The sequence below is a fragment of the Anarhichas minor genome, unplaced genomic scaffold (assembly GCF_050575085.1).
Source record: "Anarhichas minor isolate MPS153535 unplaced genomic scaffold, ASM5057508v1 ptg000138l, whole genome shotgun sequence".
NCBI lineage: Eukaryota > Metazoa > Chordata > Actinopteri > Perciformes > Anarhichadidae > Anarhichas > Anarhichas minor.
In genome coordinates this window covers 394205-415645 of record NW_027466584.1, presented here as the reverse complement: position 1 = coordinate 415645, position 21441 = coordinate 394205, and the positions used below count along the sequence as shown (strand labels likewise).

The 21441-nt window shown below is 43.5% G+C and overlaps 2 protein-coding genes across 2 annotated transcripts in view; one reads left to right on the top strand and one right to left on the bottom strand.

Annotated features, from left to right (window-relative positions):
- The window catches only part of sema5ba (sema domain, seven thrombospondin repeats (type 1 and type 1-like), transmembrane domain (TM) and short cytoplasmic domain, (semaphorin) 5Ba), an 82879-nt gene extending 77038 nt beyond the window's left edge, over positions 1–5841 (bottom strand). The window contains exon 1 of the mRNA XM_076085098.1: positions 5740–5841. The gene's annotated coding sequence lies outside the window, so the exon portion shown is untranslated. The remainder of the gene's footprint in view (positions 1–5739) is intronic.
- A 960-nt stretch (positions 5842–6801) lies between these two features.
- The window catches only part of pdia5 (protein disulfide isomerase family A, member 5), a 46388-nt gene continuing 31748 nt past the window's right edge, over positions 6802–21441 (top strand). The window contains exons 1-3 of the mRNA XM_076085092.1: positions 6802–6939; positions 14711–14837; positions 18646–18733. Of these exons, the coding sequence (XP_075941207.1) occupies positions 6874–6939; positions 14711–14837; positions 18646–18733 (281 nt within the window). The 5' untranslated portion in view covers positions 6802–6873. The remainder of the gene's footprint in view (positions 6940–14710; positions 14838–18645; positions 18734–21441) is intronic.

The following is a 21441-nucleotide window of genomic DNA, read 5'->3' as shown; positions in this document are numbered from 1 at the left end:
GCTGAATAGCTTGAAGGACAAACACCTTGAAATGACCAACAGAGGAGCTCCTCAGGTTTGATGATGTGCAGAAACACGACACCAAACCAGGTCTGCAACACCTTGTTGTTTTCATTATGGATTCATCCGTCACTTTTTTTAATTAATTGGTTAATCGTTCCTCCTTTAAAATCTCAGAAAATTGTCCGACACAAGTTTCCAGAGACATTTTCCTCCAAACATTTTAAATTAACAGAAAAAAGCTGCAAATCTTCCCGTTCAAGAGGCTGAAACAACCAGTGGCCCTGACGGCCGTCAGGGCCTTCAAGGTCTTCTCTGCTGGCCTACACAGAATCACAAAGTTATATCTATTTTATAATTTAATAATTTTTCTTAAATACACTACATGTATTATAATTTATAATAATATTTTCCCCATTATCTTATGTTCTCATTGCACAGCTACTGTCTTCCTCAGCTGCTCTGCTTCCAGTGCAGCTTGTTTTAAGTAGAGCTTTTATCCAATCAGATCTCACCTCTGTGTCTCTAGGTAAGAACAGAGGCAGAGGCCTGCAGACTCACAAGTGAATCCATGTGCAGATTAAAGTGAACGGGGACGATATTGTTGATTGTCATAGTGTTCAACCAATCAGATCTTTAGTTTGACATGTTGGGCGTATTCTTTGATGTGTCAGAGCCTGCGAGCTGGCCTATAATGACGTCAGCATTAGTGCAGCTCAGTGTCCAGGTGCAGCTCTGCCGTGAGGTGCAGAGTGTGCTGTGATTGGTCAGTGGGCGAGCACGTGACTATCGTGAAACGAAACTTAACAGCAGAGGCTGATGGGTAGTGAATCACATCACGTGATGCAGCTCAGCCAATCAAATATGGGCATTCTGACTGAGTGAGATGCACCGTGACACGGGGCTGAGACGAGGAAAGACACTGCAGAGCAGTACGTTCAATGCTCAAGTTGTGAAAGTAAAATCATGAGATGATCTCTTTGGGCCATGACTTGTCATTAAGGAGTGATGGTGGGTCCCACAGCCAGACCAGCTGAGAACCACTGTCCTCCATGAGCGCAGAAAACATTATATTCTCCTGAATATAAGCTTCTGCATTTTCCAGATGCTCTAGTACTATTCAAACGTATTGCAAGTCTCGTAACATTCGGTACGTACATTTAATACGTACATAGTTACAGCCTTAGAAACTGATAACTGTGGCGCCATCATGTGGTTATAAGGTGGTATTTCAGCTGCAGGACAACAGTGAAGGCCTAGGTATAAAATGCACGGCCCGCCACTGGAAACAACAAGTGTTTGTTGCATCTTAAAGGATGTCAAAGATAAGATGATGAATCCATTTAAGGTTGCAATTAGTGATTATTTACAATGTCAATGAAGCTGTTTATTTTCTCAATTAGAGGATAAATATAATATCAGAAAACATTTCCCAAATCCCAAGAAGACGAGCAAAGAAACCAGAAAATATTCACATTTAAGAAGCTGGAATAATAGTTGGTGATTAATTGAATAGTTGCAGCTCTAAACCAGTTCATTTACAAAATGTTTTTAGAACCAGATTAAGAACCATAAAGCGTATTCCTCTGCTTGACAGACAGCTTGTCCTGTTCATCTCTAGTCACCCTGTTTGTAAAGGTACAGTAGAAGACAGGAAGTGAGAGGGGGGGGGGCAAACACAGGTGGTTACGGTCCAGACACAAACTGAGACCGCTGGGTCGCATCAAGCATTAATTATCGAGGCTGCAGACGGAGAGCAGAGACGCTGCAGCCGCGTCAGATTTCACAGACGAGCAGGTTGAGTGTTGAGGCGGAGAGAGAGGCCAGGTTACAGACACACAGACGAGGGCCACGCCGACAACACTCTGCATCACAAACAATGAGATCCTGGGGGGGGGGACCCAGACAGACATGGTGGAATTATTCATTTCCACCCACTGGCTCAGACTGTCAAACCTGCTCCGTCCTGAACAAAAGACCGGACTCTAAGTCGAAGGCGTATTCTCATCAGGACTGAAGCAAAGTGCATCTGTCTGTGTTTTTGCAGAAGTCGAGCAGCGGAAGAATGATTTAATTTCAAATAAATACGAGGTGTGCTGAGGCGCGTGACCTCAATCAGGCTTTCGGAGAGGGTGGATGTGAAATGGCATCATTGATGTCGGCAGATTTGGAGATGGCATCGTCACATTCAGGTGGCAGAGCTTTGTGTTCTGGGTATACAGACCCTGGTGGATGTTGAAGATGCCAACACAAGTCACACTGTGACTCCAAATGTGCTGTTTTATTTACATAACAGACAGCGACGTGGCTGCAGCCTTCTGAATATATATAGAGACACTTTAAGCAAGCGTCTCTCTCCACTCTCCTTGAAACATCGACAGAAACGCGACATGTGTTCTGCTCACAAAGATAATGAGATGCAAAATAACTACAAAATAGATCAAAACGACCAGAAAAAGACACAAAAAGACAAAAAAGTGACACAATGACTGCAAAGAGACACAAAACAACTGCAAAGAGACACACAACGACTGCAAAGAGACACAACGACTGCAAGAGAAACAACTACAAAGAGACACAAAACGACTGCAACGAGACACAAAACGACTGCAAAGAGACACACAACTACAAAGAGACACAAAACGACTACAAAGAGACACACAACGACTGCAACGAGACACACAACGACTGCAAAGAGACAGAATGTCCACAAAGAAAGGTCGAAAAGCATCTCCGCTCTCATTGAAACATCTTGAGAAAAGCGTGGAATGTTTTTTGCTCACAAAATAATGACACAAAGTAAATATAAAAAAAGATTGAAATTAACAGAAAGAAACACTACGTTACCAGAGAGAGACACACAACAACTACACAGAGACACAAAACCACTACAAAAACAAGGTCGAGAAGCATCTCTGCTCTCCTTAAACATGTTTCCTGCTCTCTCTCGGCATGAGGACATCTTTGTTTTTCCTCCTCAGCGTGTCCTGACCTAATTACCATGTGAATCCTGCTCAGGAAAAGGCCACTTTACACTTTAAGTCTGAAAATCTTCTCCGCTTCACGTTCTCATGCCGAGCTCAGGGAGCAAAGAACTATCAACGGTCGCAGAGCCTTTTAGAGGCATCCCTCCTGGTTCCTTAAAAGCGTGGAAATGCTTCTTTGGCGAAGGCCGCTCTCGAGCAGGACTCAAGAAACAGAGCACGAGGTTTTGGTGAACAGCGTTCTGGTTCATGTGAGCGGCGACAGAAGCCCTGCAGAGCTTGTTTGATGTGCTTGAGAAGCTGAATGACAGACTAACAGCAGAAATGTGGCACTGTAGAAGTCCTCACTCCTTAAAACCTGTAGCTCTATGGAGCTGAAGGGTAACTGATGAAGAGTCTGTTATCTCTTCACACACACACATCAACACATGTTGAACACTGAGCGTCGTTTTCTTTATATTCTCTGAGAGGGGATACCAGGTGGAGCAGAGATCGAGTTCTCCAGACATTAAACTTATTACATGTCTCAGATGATGCCAGACAACAGAGACCCTCCACACCAGCACAGTTTAAATATGCATCATTCTAATGTGGATGAAGGAGCCGCCGGCTCGTCTGCTCCACGTCGACCACATTAGTTAATGAAAATGAATCATTGATGTCGACGTCGGAGATCTCTAATCAAAAAACACTTTCACACACAGAAACCACACAAGGACACCAAGGAGAGACGGGGAAAGGGAAGGTGGTTCAAGAGGAGGGGGGAGGGGGGGTTCAGATCTCTTTTACTCTGCTGCTGCCCCCCCCACCACCAGGACCTGTCAAGAGCCCTCATAAGTTCATCAGAGATGAAAACTGTTTTCCATTTGAAAGGACTAAAAGTAGAACAGCTCTTCAAATCACAAAAGACAAGCATGATGAAACATGTGGGGGGGATATATGAATATCAGTGAAAAGATGGAGGAGATATGAGACTTTCAACGTGTTGATGAATAAGCTAAATGAGAGTTGTGCCAACGTGTTGTTTTGAATTCCAGACGTGGAGGATCAGAGGTTGTTTAGATATGAAACAGGATTCTGTGATATGAATGAGAGAGATTATTAGTCTGCAAGAGGAACAATACAGCAGCAGAGTGATGATATTATGTTAATCACTGATTGTCGGGGCAGAGATGTGAATGTTTTAAAGAGAAGCACAGTGGTTTAAAAAGAAGAAACGTCTCATATCATCATCTCCCAAAACTCTAAGCATCGATGCTGGAGCAGCATTGAGAGCATCTGAGTGTTAATGAATCATAAAGCGTCCTCCATTGATGCTGCTGAAGAGACACCGAGGCTCAGTGAAAATGTGAAAAACAAATGAAGCTCTTTAAAAAGCTCCTGAAGGCCAAGGTGGTGTAAAACAGCTCTCAGGTGAAAACAGTGCTTTTGGATAAATTCATGTGATATTTGACGCCTTGGAAAAGGACTAAACGTCTCTGAGAGCTGGAAAGCTGCAGATACGAGCTTGTTCAGAAAGGTGCTCGACATGTAGTCACCTGAAGCACATTAAAATAAATCATACTAATAATCACAAAGGCAATAACCCATTAAGGCAGCGCGTCCCCGTGTCTCATGTGCCACAGCTCGGCTGAGTGCTGCACCTTCTGCTCCGCTGGTTGTCCGACATGATGCAGCAAACTTCACCTGGCAAGGTGTTCACACGGCCGCTCAACACTGCCCCCTGTCGCTCTGCGGCTCCAGCAAAGCCTTCTGTAGAATAAAACACTATAACGTCCTATTTTACACGCTGCGTGTCTTTGTTCCACAGGAAGAAGCTCTCTGCTCCAAACTAAGAAAACACATCTGAGCGTCCATGTGACTCATGAATAATGACTGTCTGAGCGGTTTCATGCACAATCACAATCACGAACGTGTTTCTGGGATTTGGAACGAAAGAAACTGGGAACGTGCGCAAAAAGGCTGCGCGTAAGAGCCAATGTGCTGATTGGAAATTGATAAGCAATGAGGTCATTATGGGCAGTCTTAAGTCAAACGACAAACACATCACAAGCAAAGTTAAGAAAAGGACAAGAGGTTCATTTTCACAGCACATATGTTCGGAATGAATCACGTCACCACTTGGAAAACAGACAATTTGTGCAAAAAAACAACTGCAAGTGAGACGCACAACTCTTTCCCTGGAGATGAAATCCCTGAAGGTCCCCCTGCATGTTATTCTTAAAGTGCACATCTCTCGCTACAGGGCAGCGCATGCAGCGCAAAGTAAGTTTGAGAGCGCGCTAATGTGGCAGGAACAGCAGCTCCTGCAGCCCCACAAACGCTCCTCTGATCCTGGGATGAAACGTGAGCGGAAAGCAAAGCTGGCTGGCTCGGGGGGCATAAAGGAGCCGCTCACAAGCCCCGAATAACACCCGCTATCAGCGGACACATCAGCTCGGCGCACACGGTCAAAGTGGGCAAAAAGCGCATAAAAGTGTTTAACATGTAAAACATAAACCACATTGCACAAATGATCCAGATAAAAAGCAGAGCCCACAGCGGGGCTGAGCAGACAACCCATTACTGATTTGAATTCTATCCAAGCAGGTTTCTCAAGCTGAAGGAGGCTGCTGTGCTCCTCCATCAATCTCCGTCCAGATCTACAGCGGGACACAAGCTGGACGCTCGAGCACACCTTAAAAATAAAAAGTGCTTTTCTACCAGTCATCCCACAAAGAAAAGAAAGAAAGAAAGTGATTCTCCTTTTTTTTACCTTTCAAGATGTTTGTATTCCGCAAGTTGATGACAAAGCCGCAGATACGAGGAGAGAATGAGACTCAGAGACCGAGCAGAGACGGGTTCTAGTGCCGCTGTGTGCGCCTCTCTCTCCGGCGACCTGCAGCCGACTACTGCGCGCTCTCTCTCTCTCTCTCTCTCTCTCTCTCTCTCTCTCCTTGAGCGGCGGACGATACCACCGGGTTGAGGGGGTGGGGGTAGTGTGTGTGTGTGTGGGGGGGGGGGGGGGGGGGGTAAGTAAGCAACTATGGGGCCGACTTGCAAAGCGCAATATCTGGAGGAAGGGCTCATACACCCCCCGGAGAGAGCTGGAAGAGTGTCGCAACAGCGCGAGTGGATTCACAGCGTGGACCCTGAGAGAGAGAGAGAGAGACAGAGAGGCTGCTGGGAAAGAAAAGAAAAAGGTTGCCCCCCCATGCGTGTTGTTTTGTCTGGGTCTCAGGAGTATACCTGCTGTAGGTCCGCGTGCGTGCGCGGGTTACCTGGCGATACAAGTCCACCGAGCATCCGGTGATACACAGGTGTTTCCTCTGATGTTCAATAACATGAGACAGGAAACATGGTGATGATGTCTGGACCGAATCTATCATATTCTCTATTCTACTCTACTATACTCTATTCTACTCTATTTTATTCTACTCTATTCTATTATATTCTCTGTTCTACTCTATTGTATTATATTCTACTCTATTTTATTCTATTCAACTCTGTTCTATTTTATTCTATTCTACTCCATTCTACTCTATTTTATTCTACTCTATTCTATTATATTCTCTGTTCTACTCTATTGTATTATATTCTACTATATTTTATTCTATTCAACTCTGTTCTATTTTATTCTATTCTACTCCATTCTACTCTATTTTATTCTACTCTATTCTATTATATTCTCTGTTCTACTCTATTGTATTATATTCTACTCTATTTTATTCTATTCAACTCTGTTCTATTTTATTCTACTCTACTCTATTCTATTCGAATAATAATAACAAACGACAAATATCCCTCAACAACTACATTTCCCATGGAGCCTTGCGCCGTGCCTGGAGAATCCGTGGGGAGAAAAAAAAAACTCCACTGCGCCTGCGTATCCAGACGTGGCAACGGCATCATGGCCTCTTGGAACCGCCACGGGAGTCGGATGAGGGAGGCGAAAATGTTGGTGTTAGTGTTGCTGGTAAGTTCAAAACGAAAAACGTCCGTTAACCGGTAACCGGGGGAGGTTTCTGTCACGGGTCTCTAGCGCGTGGACACCGGAAGTCTGTATGTGCGTCCCGGTTAGGAATACAAGAGAGATATAAAAATAAAAAAACCTCAACCGTTTACCGCGTCTCCTGCTGGTCTGTGCGCGTGCAGGAGGTAAAGTTGACAGCCGTTAACTTACCGTTGGTGCTCAGATTTACTACCGTAATGACGCGGGTGGTTTTCGCGGTTGTTGTGGCGCAGCTAAAAAAATCAATGTATTCATATATATTTACCGGATGTAACGGTGTTTGTTTCTGTTCAAACGGCCGCCTGTGTGTGTGTGTGTGTGTGTGTGTGTGTGTGTGTGTGTGTGTGTGTGTGTGTGTGTGTGTGTGTGTGTGTGTGTGTGCGTGTGCGCCTTAACAAACATGGTAACATTTAAACCTGTGACTCAGTGTTTGTGAAGGGAGTCGATAACTTTGAGACTCTGGTTCTCTTACCTGTAGCTACTTCATGTATCTGGATGTCACACCTGGAACATCTGTGTGGGACACAAGTGTGTGTGTGTATATATATATATTATATATATAATATATAAAATAAGACTAGATGTGGATCATTCACTTACATTATCCTTAGTTTGGTTTATACTGTTTTCCTTGTTGTGATGTCAGATGAAAGTAGGTAATAATGTAGGTTACATGCATATTTAATAGAATAGAATTAAGTAGATGTGCATCATTCACTCCAGTTATTCTTATTTGTTAGTTTAGAATAAACAGTTTTGGGTTCTTTGTGCTGTGTTAATATGTTGTACAGCATAAATTAACGTTTTCTTGAATGGAGTTTTGGTTTATACTGTTCTCTATGTTGTGTGGAACAGTGGATAATAATGTAGGGTACATGCATATTTAATCGGGTAGTCACTAGATTAGAATAGAATCTGGATCCTTCACTTAAATCAACCTTATTTCTTCAGTTCATTTAGCAGGTTTAGTTTTAGGCTAACACATCATTTTGTAGTTTGGACTTTTCTTAGTTTACTTGTTTGGTTTCACTAACATCCTGGATGCCGCTGGGATCCTGGTTACGTTATTAGATACCAAAGACACTCAGCAGTTGAGCCAATATGGTCGATTATTGCTGTTTGACATAACTTCAGACACCAACTGCATTAAAAAGGTCCGTCCTGAGGTATTTATTAGATTCTTACTGAGGGAAAGACGGTAATATCCGCCAAAACCTCTGTATCTCTATATAACTAATGTCATATTATTTCACTTCCATTCACTGAGTTTGTAGACTTTATAAACCTCTGTCCCAAAAGATGTCTACGGTAAATATTCTAAACCCATTATGCAGCTATTTCTGGAGCTTTCGACCATATCCACCAGCCTTCTTCCAAAGAAGAGTGTTTCAAGTTCACGTGAAGTGCTTTACAAAGTGATGAGGATATGTTTTAAGTCATGACCTGCACTCAGTTTATTAAGGTTCACAGTATAATGCATTACGTCCTACCTTCATGTAGCTACGTGTCCCTAATAAACTGGACACTGAGAATGAAAGGAGACCGTTTCCTGCTCTGCTTCTGCAAACAAGGGTGTAGTTTGGGTGTGTGTGTACACTTCACTCTGTGATAATTGGAACAGTGACACTATTTGGTGTTTTGGAACTGCCACGACTCACTGGCTATGACATGAAGGTGTGACTATGACTTATTAAAAAGCTTATTCGCAGCTTTAATTTAGTAGTTTTTACATCCAAAACCCATGTTCAGTGTAGGAAATATTACGTTGATAACATAATCTTAAAGTAATAATAATAAGATTTTCTGTTAGATAAAGGTCTTTTAAAGCTACTAAGAGACACTTTTGTTTAGTGTTGATTCTGGCGGTCCCTGTGGAGGAAAGTGGTAGTGTTTCTGAGCACCAGAGTTCCTTTCGACCTCATTTTACTGCAGCAGAGTTCTCAGCCAAAGACACTCTACATCGACGAACACTCACACAGTTTAACAATTTATCCATTAGTGGATTTAATCCACAGATCTGTAAAAGTGAATTTCACTAAAGCACCACTTCAAATCTTGTGTTTACCAGCGACATGAATTCAGTCATTCAGCATGAAAAAATGCATTAAAAATACGACTCATCGACTTAAGAAATCTTCTGCATTTCAATAGAACCGTTCAAATACCCTGACGTTAAAGTTTGTATTCATCCTCGCAGTTAAATGTCTGTCCTGATACGTCTAAATGATTTCACTGAAATCTGTCAAACTGTAACTCTAGAACTTCATAATTCTGTATTTTGATCTCCTAAAACACGAACACATGAACAAGAATAGAAGTCTGTAGCGCGACAATCTGAGTACTCAAGTGACCGATATGACACGTTTTGAAACAATTAATTACTATATATATTAGAGTGTGTGTGTGTGTGTGTGTGTGTGTACTGGAACAGTAGCACTGTAGAGTGTATTGAGATGAAGCCACTGCAGCTCTTTGTTAGATTCCAGATGTCTGGGTGGTAGAGAGGTAGAGGTCTGCCTGTCAAAACAATTTAATCCAAACTTCCCACACACACACTCAACTATTCATCACTGGCCCATGGCTGGTACACTCAGAATGTTGTCTCCCTGTATTTTCAGGAGAAGAATAATCGATATGTGTGACATCTGCAGATTCACAGAATACACAGCAGCCATTATTGATCTATTCCCACCTAAACAGATTTTACTGCCTGATCGCTGTTTATCTCAAAGATATGGTCTTGTTCTGATGAATATAGATATTCTAGTGATAAGGTTTTTTTATCTAAATAATCAACCAACTCCTTTAACGTTTAGTTTCTATAACGTCAGACAACAGCAGAAATGTCAAAATACATACCTTTGGAAATGACGGGAGCTATGGCTCCCATGGAGTCTAATGGAGCAGTTGGTTGGAGTTCATGTCGCTCTGCGGCTCTTTGAGACAAATGTGTAAGTCCGTTGGATTCCACAGACACATGCGAGCGACCAGCACAACATTTCCAAGCTTTTTGACCAAAAATGGTGTATAAAGAGTAAAAACTGTGGGACCTGGAGCATTTTGTTTGAAAAAATCACAGAATATTGTTTTAGCTATCTTCACGCCGCACGTTTTGATGTATTTTGACGCACGTGTGTCGGTGAATCGCGGTGGGAGAAGGAGTTTTACGGCCTTTGTGGCACACACACACTATTTACTTATTTGAATTGTGTGTTTTTATGAATAACTATAAACTACTAAAACATTTAGTTTGATGGTTTACTAAAATTATTTTTTGGACGGTTGCAAGAAAAAACCAAATAGTCTGGATCCTTGGATCTGTATCTGAACATATGGATCATCAATGATCAATAATTAGTATCGGCGGCAAAAACAAAAGTGTGATCAGAGATCTAAAAGTTATATTTGCTCTTTTTTTACTTTGTGCTGATCCAATCTATGAGTTTACTGAGACATTTATGATTCAAACCGATATCTGATAAAAGATGTTAACGCGCCGTCTCTCGGTACTCTTTCACACGCTCCATTTCCACCGACACGTTTTGGTCGGTACCATTTAAACCGTTCTAGTGAGTCTCCTCCCACAGCAGCAGCTTGTGTCTCACGTTAGCGCTCCTCTCCTCTCTGACTCCATCACAGAAATGTGATAGAAGCTAAAGCTGCTAATTGATTGCTCCTCTGAGAGCTAAGACGCCTCTAAATCAGAGCCCCGTACACACACACACACACACACACACACCTGACTCCATCATTAGGCCGACGAAACTCCAAGTGCTTGACAAACACTGGTGTGATTTCTGCTGATTCAGCACTGCCCATAGACCTGTATGGCGTTTTTTTAAAGCATATTTGTCACACCAGATGAGGCTGTGGGGCCGGTCACCTGCTGCTTAGTAAGCGCCACTTTCTTATTTATGTTAGTTGTCAGCGACGTGACTGGACTTCCCTTCCTGGCAGATAAGGGAGGTCGGTGTGTAGTGCACTAATGGATCTTGAGTTTGTCCCGCTCTTAAGTCACCTCATTCATCACGAGGTCCTGGTGTGATTGATGGTGAAAGAATTTCCAGGTCTGGATTTTGTTCGTGCCAGCTGATATTTAATTTGTTGTCTCACTGCGAACGCTGAGCGCTTTAGTGGCGTTCGAACGGAGCGCTGGTTCTGATCTAATCAGACCTTCATGAAAATGCCAATGTTTACTTTGTGTTTACGGCTGCAGAGAGATTGAATGATGAGGTTTTAAAAGCTGCTCATGGTGCTGTTTGGTGTCGTATCATTACATGTGGTGAACTAATAGAAACACTACCCTTTCTCTCTTTTTGTAGAATATTTCTTTCCGTTTCTAATTTTGCGACAATATTTGTTTTGGTTAATTGTCACTGAATCAAATTGTGGTTGCAGAAAATCCAACGGATGAAGAAGAATAATGATTGCTCAGCGATTCACAGCTCTAGTAGTCTAAACTTTGTTTTTAAGGATGCACCGAAAAATGTGTGATCGGCATCAATGCTTTCTAGTCACCGATCACGGCGAGGTGGAGGGGGGGGGGCTCAGAGCAACGAGTGCACCGCTTCCTCGTCGTTTATTCCTGAAGAGATCAGATGAGCTCTGCTTGTTTCCTTGAATCCATCACTAAGTGACGGATCCAGATTACTCTGTCTTTTGTTCCTGAACCCATTTGGTGCAGGTGTGATGAACCACAAGAGCTTTAAGTGGAGCCCAGTGAAGCTGCAACCTATAAATAACACCAATGTGAGCTTTTAATAGATATATAGTTGTCAAAATGTACTTATAAGATCCTCCTATGTCATAACTTTTACACTTGTTTACATTTTAAACGTGGGACTAAGAATAGAAATACAAAAACACACATTTTTCAAAAGATTTATGGTGCAGAAATGTGTTCAGAGTTGTGAATCCTGTCGTCTCCTGAAGAGTGTAGACATCTCAGAGAAGGCCTGTGGTGAAACTGCATCTGAGCTGAAGTATTGAGAGATAACCAGCCGAGTGTTCTGATCAAGTCTTGCTCTGTAGCTTAGTTCATCATCACTTGCTCACATCGTCTTAGAGATCATTCACAGAGTGAGGAAATAAATGGGATTCTCATCACAACTATTTTTTATTGTCATTTAAATGTAGTTACTTCCAACCTTCATGTCGTCTGAATGCTCTCCAACACAACACAGCGCTCCTAATAGTTTAGCTGAATGAGTCTGTCACTGATGAAGCACTGTCGTGTTATTTATTGCTATTGTTCGTTTGTCACTGAAAGACGTCACACGCTTCAAAATCACTTTGTATCACAGCTACATGTAACAGCATTAATGACGTCTACGAGCACCAAATATTCTAGCTTTTGAGCCCTTAATCTGAAAAAGACAATATTCCTACTAATCCTTTTACATGGCTAGTGAGGATTAATATTCCACTATAATAATAATATATATAGTGTATATACAGTATATATTCCAGAATGAGGTGGTGTGGAATTGTGCCATCTGTGATGTAACTGCGTATCGAAACAAACACGACATGATTTGGTTGATATTGGATCCATGTTTCTGCTGCAGCTCATCACTTTTCCCGTATTGTTAGAATATTGAACCACATTTATGTTTCCACCTCCTCCATCAGTGTCACATCTTCCATAGGCAACATGTAAACACTGCATAGCTGTTAGCATGTAAGCTCGTCATTGTGTTTACCAGAAGGACCGTTGACTGAGAGAGGAAGAGCGTTGTAGTGTTTGTATCTCGGTAATCCTTCCAGGTCGGCCATCGGGCGTCACGTTTCTTGTCTCACTGACTTTGCTCAATCAGACATTCCTGCCATCTCTTCCTGAATCCTGTCTCCTCGCTCTAATGACCACTAAACGGCCACCTATGCAGTAAAGGTGTCACCTAGCCAGCCTCCAATCAGCCCCCAAACCAACACCGACGCAGCTCGTGTTCATCTTGTCGTCGCTCATCAAACGCTGATTTTATGTGACAGAATCAACATGAATCATACTTTTAAAAATACTCTTTCATTTCTCAAATATGTACGGTACTATGTACATAGCTGGGCACTTTAGTTCTCCATCCATCCTCCTCTAAGCCCTTTGGCTGTTCTATGCTAATTCAGAGATTTACTGATGTGCAGAGCGTTGTGTTCCCGTCAGACTCTCCTCAGAAGAGCAGCCCGGTTGGGAATTAAAATTAGGAAATGAGGCTGACAGGTGCTTGTTTTCATTCCAGGTGATATCCGTCATCGGGCAGGATCCGCTGAGCGAGCACAACCACATTTGGTGTCTAATTTAGTTCTCCGTAAGCAGAAAGGAAGAGCTTTTTAATGAATGGTGATGGCATGGAGACGATTACAATGCACGGAATTAACTTGACTTTGCCTCGAAGTGTGGTTAGTCTTCTGGACTTGATTAAAGTGTAGCTCTCTCAATATGGGCTTTGTTTCTCAGATGAGCTGTTCCACACCATTAGGCTTAGTTTGCTCTCGCCGTCATGAGGCGCATGCGCCAGAATATTACGTAATCACGGCATTTTGTAACTTGGAAAAAAGACTATAAACATGTCTGTGGATTTTACTAGATTGGACTTAGATGCTTTAGAAACGGGAGGTGTTAAAAATCTACATTTAAATAAATCTGTATCAGCTAAATCAAACAGTTTACAGGATGTTCAACCTTTGTTTCTTTATAATACATTTAATACTCGACTTGTTTCTTTACAGGGTGTGTATAACGGTAGTAAAGTAGTTTATGAATATGAGTTATGAGTTTACAGATCATAGATGCTTTCCAGCTCAGTGTAAATACCACCTTTTAAAACTGTTCCAGGTAATTGAGGACGTGACAGCAGCTCTGTGATTCAGAGTGCTGTGAGACTGTAGCTCTGCCTCTCTGCATCAAACTCATTTCACTTCTATCAAACTGATTCATTTCTCACGTAGCTTGTGACATTTTAATTTCATAACAAGTCTTAAAGTCCAAACCCTGGCAGTGCCCCCCGAAGCTTTATTACAACCACAGAATGAACTTGTCAGGCGGAATAAAGCAGCACACTGACTGAATTATTAACAGAGATGCAGCTACGACTGTAAAGCTTCACCTGAAGGTGGCGCTATATTTAAGTTCATCGTGTAAATAGGAACAGGTTAAAGTCTAGGGAGCATGAATGTGCAATTTCATTGAAATCTGCACGTTAGATTTTCATTTTTTCAGGTCAGAGGGTCACCAAATATATTATGAATCATCGTGTCGGGACTATGAATATACAAGATTATTTGTATTACCTAAACTCTAAAGGGAGGCGTCCAGGAGGATCCTGATCAGATGCTGAACCACCATAGCTGGTCCCTTTCGACGTGAAGAATCGAAGCCCAGACTCCCATAGCTGAGGGTCTGGACTCAGAGCAGCTGAGTCCAGACGACCCATAGCTGAGGGTCTGTCAAGGCCATAAATGAAAAATATTGCATGCATCAGCCCTGACTTTCTTGACGTGCAAAAGGATCTTCTGAATAAACAAAAGTCATGTTTAATTCATTCAAACGGTGTGAAAAAAAATCACATGGATGATTTGGTAACGTGTGTGTGTGTGTGTGTGTGTGTGTGTGTGTGTGTGTGTGTGTGTGTGTGTGTGTGTGTGTGTGTGTGTGTGTGTGTGTGTGTGTGTGTGTGTGTGTGTGTGTGTGTGTGTGTGTGTGTGTGTGTGTGTGTGTGTGTGTGTGTGTGTGTGTCACCAGGTGTGGCTGCTGCCGGTGCTGGAGGCCGTGAAGGTGTCTCCCCTCATAGAGAAGGTCACCGACCACAAAGACTTCAAGAAGCTGCTCAGGACGAGAACCAACGTTCTGGTGGTCTACACCAACACAGGTCAGAGACGACTAGATAGATTTTAAGGGACTGATATCAAGAACAGAAACACGTGTCTAGTTGTGGATTAAACATGCCGTCAGTGACGTCTCATTCTAGAGCGTCTGCTGTTTGTGTTAAAGGACGAGGACGTCGATCCTGGAGGACGTCGTAGTAATCATGCTCGTTAACACAATGAGTCTCTAACAGCTCGTCACTGGAGAACCAATTAACATGTCATTTAATATCTAATCTCTCAGATATTTCATAGATATACAATATGTTAAATACCAAGAAAAACATTATGTTTTATTGTTTATTGATCTAAATGATCATACTTATTTGTTGGAGAGCACGGTACGCTGTTAATGCTGTCGTCTTTCTGTACTTAATTAGAGACAATTATAATCATTTTATCATTTGACTGTCTATCTCTGCATAACGACCTGAACTGAAACTATACCAAGTTACATTACATTACATTACAGTCATTTAGCAGCCGCTTTTATCCAAAGCGACTTACAATTCAGTATCTAGCTATACACCGTATGCACAGCTACGGGAGCAATTTTGGGGTTAAGTGTCTTGCTCAAGGACACATTGACATGCGACTAGCCGGAGCCGGGGATCAAACCGCCGACCCTCTGATTGAAGGACAGCCCTGCTCTCCACTTAGCCACGGTCACAGATGTAGAATCTATAGCTGCTTTAAAAGAACTCAACTTAACTTAGTAAATCGTCTTCGTTGGTATTTCACTATTTTTGCTTTAACTCCTAAAAAATTCAGTAATAAGTTAGATTTGTATTACTGTCCTGTGACAGCCACAGATACTCAGAAGAAGACGACCAGCCCTGCCTTTAAACTTCTACTCTCGACCAGAGTAACTGGGAATCCACCCAACTCTTAATTAAAACACTAAATTACGTGGAATGCTTTTGGTCACCCTCTGGAATATGAAAATGCAGTTGTGCAATGTCCCTTTGCACAAAGCTGTTATATTAAAAAGCATTTTACCATCTTAAGACATATATAGAATAGATGTCTTCAGCCTGCAGCCTGCTTCAAGGCGATGATCGCTGTGGTTTCTCTCGGTAATGAACCTGGACATACTTATCGAATTAGAGAGAAGTCGTTAAATAGAAAATAAAACACTTTCTTCAGACAGTTATAAAGCAGCGTTTTCTTCCAGTTGTTAGGGAATCCTTAATGCACCCCAGTAGATTTGAATGTCATTTTCATTTGCATATTTTCTGAGGAGACGAACACACTCAGCAGCTTCTAGGTGGAGCTGCTTGATATTAAATGTGGGTTTTTCATTTTAAAAGACTCCTCCTGTACGTCAGTGAGGACAGACAGACAGACAGACATCTTCAGACATCTACTTCACCCACAAAATGACCCTTTGTATATTAATCAAATACTCTCCTCTTATTACCTTGTGAGGAACACTGTTTACTCTCATGCCTCCACGGTGAATGAAGGTGGTGGAGCTGAGACCACACCCACCTGTCACTCAAAGAGACCACGCTCTGTATTATGCATAACTTAAAGCCTTAATATAATGGATGAGTTATTTAAAAATTCACCTTCGTCCAGTAGTCATGAACAAGGATATGACCTAAAGAGAACAAAACAGTTTTCTGTACCAGGCTGTAAACATGTTTATAAAGTGAATCATGTTAACATAGAGGTCTATGGGGACTGACTCGCCTCAAGTGGACATTTGAGGAACTGCGGGTTTTTTGGCGATTCTGCGTTGGCTTCATTTCTCAACACCGGAGGTTGCTGCATGAATCCGGTCGTATGCTCACTACTTCTGAAACACATACATCTTTGCTAAAAACCTGACTATTTAAAACCGTAGTCGTCGTGACGTCACTCGTTGGTTTGTGGATGTGTGACTCTAAATGGACCATAATGTACTAAATGAACATCATGCTGTATTGAAGAAGACTTGAAACTAGAGATTGAGACCATAAACTCATGTTTACAATGTTTACTGAGGTAATAAATCAAGAGAGAAGTAGAGTCATTTTCTCATAGACTTCTATACAACCAGAGGGTGCATGTGTTTGTTAAGTAGTAACTTATACTAGAGGATAGTAAAGAGGATTATACTGCTGTGAGATATAGTTTTGCTTTGTCAAGTGCACCCATTTACTTCAATTCATCGAGACATTCTTTGATTCTTCGTTCACCGTGGAGACATGGGAGAAAGATGCTGAAGTATTCCTTTAATGTCCCTCCTCACCATCCACTTATCTGACCACTTCTATCTACTTACCCTCATCCTGATCCCCTGCAGTCAGTCACATGACATCCCCGTGGAGGTTTTGCTCTGCTTAGCGCTCGTCAAACTCTCAACATTGAGCTTATTAGAAACCCCACCGTGCTCCGTACATGGTAATAAACTGACACCGAGCTGCCAGATGTTGTTGGAGGCGGCACCCTGGGGGGTCATATCAGCACCCCTAAATCTAAATATAGCTTTGGCCCCGGAGCAGTGAGAGAGGAATCGAGAGTAAGACACACTTGGTTTCGGGGAAGGGGAGGAAGTATAAAAATGATGTATTGCGTTCTGTTTACTTTACTCCTTCAGGAATCTGCTTTGCTCGCCATATCTGAAATCGGTAATCTCCCTGCGCGTGTTGTTGTAGCTGGTTCAGTTAATCACGTTTCTAGTTTCTCCTCTCTGACGCAGTAGATTGTGCAACTCTCCGAGAGGTGATCGCGAACTCTCCGACAGGTGGTCGCGAACTCTCCGACAGGTGGTCGCGAACTCTCCGAGAGGTGATCGCGAACTCTCCGACAGGTGGTCGCGAACTCTCCGACAGGTGATCGTGAACTCTCCGAGAGGTGGTCGCGAACTCTCCGACAGGTGGTCGCGAACTCTCCGACAGGTGATCGCGAACTCTCCGAGAGGTGATCGCGAACTCTCCGAGAGGTGGTCGCGAACTCTCCGACAGGTGATCGCGAACTCTCCGAGAGGTGATCGCGAACTCTCCGAGAGGTGGTCGCGAACTCTCCGAGAGGTGATCGCGAACTCTCCGAGAGGTGATCGCGAACTCTCCGAGAGGTGGTCGCGAACTCTCCGACAGGTGGTCGCGAACTCTCCGAGAGGTGATCGCGAACTCTCCGAGAGGTGGTCGCGAACTCTCCGACAGGTGATCGCGAACTCTCCGAGAGGTGATCGCGAACTCTCCGAGAGGTGGTCGCGAACTCTCCGAGAGGTGATCGCGAACTCTCCGAGAGGTGATCGCGAACTCTCCGAGAGGTGGTCGCGAACTCTCCGACAGGTGGTCGCGAACTCTCCGAGAGGTGGTCGCGAACTCTCCGAGAGGTGATCGCGAACTCTCCGACAGGTGGTCGCGAACTCTCCGAGAGGTGATCGCAAACTCTCCGAGAGGTGGTCGCGAACTCTCCGAGAGGTGGTCGCGTACTCTTCCTTGTAGGAGTTCCCTCGTGATGACTGTCGTGGTTTAACAGTACGACAGTAAGCAGCAGGTACAAACGCCACCAAAAAACCCACCTGCTGCTGCAAACGTTGGGTCTTTTGAGCCTGCGTATAATCCTCCCCTCCCCCTGCTAAGCCACACTATTGTATTATTGTGCGATGTTGAAAGCTGATGTAACTCAAATCCAGTGAAAGGTATTGCACAACCCCTCCCTCCATCCCAAACTCAGTGATCTCTTTCTTTAGTAAGACACTGAAACTCAACTCCTCCTCGCTGTGTCCGACTCCACACTGTCCTCCTGTGTCTCCAGGTTCTGGGGGGGGGTTGAAGGTTTTTGGTGACCGGGCTGATGGTTTATTCTCTGTGTCTGCAGGTACATCAGGGGACTCCCACCTGAAACTGCTATCCGATGTGGCCCAGACGGTAAAGGGCCAGGGGACTATTGCCTGGGTCAACTGTGGGTAAGTAATGGGATGATTCTCCCTCCATCCCTCCCATTGACTCCCTGTCTTCTTTGACATCACAGCCTCTTTTTGTACAAGACATTTTCTGACAGCAGAACAATTTAGTGCTTCCCAAGAATGTCTCCCCCGCCATCCGTCTGCACGATTTATAGCTTTTCCAGCGAGGTGTAAATGGCCTCGTTCCACCGTTCTTTCTATTGTAAAAGCTCAATTTGACGGCAGGCCGCTCACTTATTAGAGCTTTTTGCAGCGTCGGGTCTAATGTGATACGTCTCTTTCATACCGTTTAAGTTCTCCCTGTTGTGTGTTTTATCCTGAACATGGTGAATGAATGACGGCACTAATGTTTCTCTGCCCTCTAAGGGAAAAGCAAAAGACGTGTCGTGAAAGAATAAATGGAGTCACATTAATAGAGAGCCTTCTTCTGAAAGCTCTTTACACTACTTATTACCGTTCACCCATTCACACCCATTCATTCACTGGACAATTTGGTGTTTTTGATACAAGTACCCACACAATTCTGTTTTGGTTCATTAATTAAGTTCATACACATCTGTGCAGCGCTTTAAGTGGACTTTTTAATCGTCAAGTTGCTCCACCAGTGTTTTCATTAGTGGAAAATACTATTTATTTTTTAAATCCTTACTTTATTCTTTATTCCTATAGAGCAGGGATTCCCAAAGTGGGGTGCGCAAGCTGCCTCTAGGGGGTGCGCGAGATGAAAAATGTAATGGTGGTCTAATGGTGTAATAATTAATATTAAATATAATTTAAAAAATGTAAGTGGGATTTTTCACAAAATAAAAACGTGAATTATAAAAATCCCCTTTGTAAGATTTAAATGTAATATTAAAAACTTACAATTTAATAAATAAATGCACTTCAGCTCCTTCCGCCAGTCTTTTACGTACACTAGCTAGCCTAGCTTGTGCAGCTAACTTTATTCATTCAGCAGCATTCATGCAAATATGCTAAACTGGCTGAAATCGGGGAAACTGTCAGGTGGAACATCTGAAGCTATCAGTCATTAAAGAGGAGAGGGAGAGAGAGAGAGAGAGAGAGAGAGAGAGAGAGAGAGAGAGAGGGACAGAGAGAGAGAGAGAGGGACAGAGAGAGAGAGGGACAGAGAGAGAGAGAGAGAGAGAGAGAGGGACAGAGAGAGAGAGGGACAGAGAGAGAGAGAGAGGGACAGAGAGAGAGAGAGAGGGACAGAGAGAGAGAGGGACAGAGAGAGAGAGAGGGACAGAGAGAGAGAGAGAGAGAGGGACAGAGAGAGAGGGACAGAGAGAGAGAGAGAGGGACAGAGAGAGAGAGGGACAGAGAGAGAGAGAGAGAGGGACAGAGAGAGAGAGGGAGAGAGAGAGAGGGACAGAGAGAGAGAGGGACAGAGAGAGAGAGAGGAATCGGAGGCGAGAGAAACGGAGAGAAACGGAGAGGTGCGTTAGGGAGAGACCGGGAGATCGAACGGGAGTCAGAGAAAGATGAGACGGAGGAGACCGAAAAGGAGGAAGGGATAGCACAGACAAATGGGGAGCACATCGGCCCATCGCGGAGTCAAGGTGAAAGAAGAGGAAACGAGAGTGAGCATCAGACTGGGAAAAAAAGAGGAAATATGATGAAAATGATCTGGTCTGCGCTTCACTTGGATTGGCAATGCAGATTGCCCAAAGCCACAGTGCGTGGTGTGCAGTGAGGTTCTGGCTAACAGCTGTCTGAAGCCCTCTTATTTACGTCGCCACCTGAACACCAAGCATGCCAGTGCAAGTCAAAAGCCCCTTACATTGTTTATATCGAAATCGGAGGAGTTACAAAACAGCCCAAAACAACTGCAGTCTCATTCATGTGTTGGGTCTACAAAACACGCACTACGGGCTTCATATCTGGTCACAGAATAGCAAGAAAGGGGCTACCTCACACAATCGCCCAAGACGTGTGCTCGCCAGCTGCCAAAGAGATGGTGGAATGTATGATTGGAGAGAGAGAAGCAAACAAGTTGGATGTGATCCCGGTGTCCAACAACACTGTGTCGCGCAGCATCGATGCTTTGTCCGAAGACATCCTGGCTACATTAGTCGGTCGCGTGAAGAAGAGTGAGTTTTACTCTCTGCAAGCAGACGAGCCTACAGATGTGGCCAATCTGGCCAATCTTCTGCTGTACGTCAGTTACCTTTTCGAAGGCACGGTGCAGGAAGATTTGTCTTTTTGTGTTTTTTATCTTGTAAACAAACGCCACGCGCGAGCAAACTGTTCTCTCATTGGTCCAATTTTTATGCGGCTATAAATAGGCTCTGTTGCTTTTTTCTTTTTTAAGGTGGGGGGGATTGGGGGTGTGTGAACCCGGTCGGGATGTAGAAGGGGGTGCGTGGCCTAAAACATTTGGGAACCGCTGCTCTAGAACAACACACGTGTGACTGTTCTCTGTGCAGCACATCTCTGGTCCTCACCGTGGAAGAGTTTACATTAAGACAAGACTTCTCTGAGCACAGCTCCATCTGACTTATTGTTCTTTCTGTCCTTCCTGCTGTTCGTTCCACTTCCTTTATTCCACTTTATATATTTATATATATATATATATACACCTGTCAACCCGTCAACAGCATGAACCGTCTTCTTCTTCAGCGGAGAGGAAAGAAATGTTTCATAGAACAGGTAAACCGTAGAGGAAGTCAGTAACTCCCCCCTGACACCTGCTGCTCAGTGCAGCG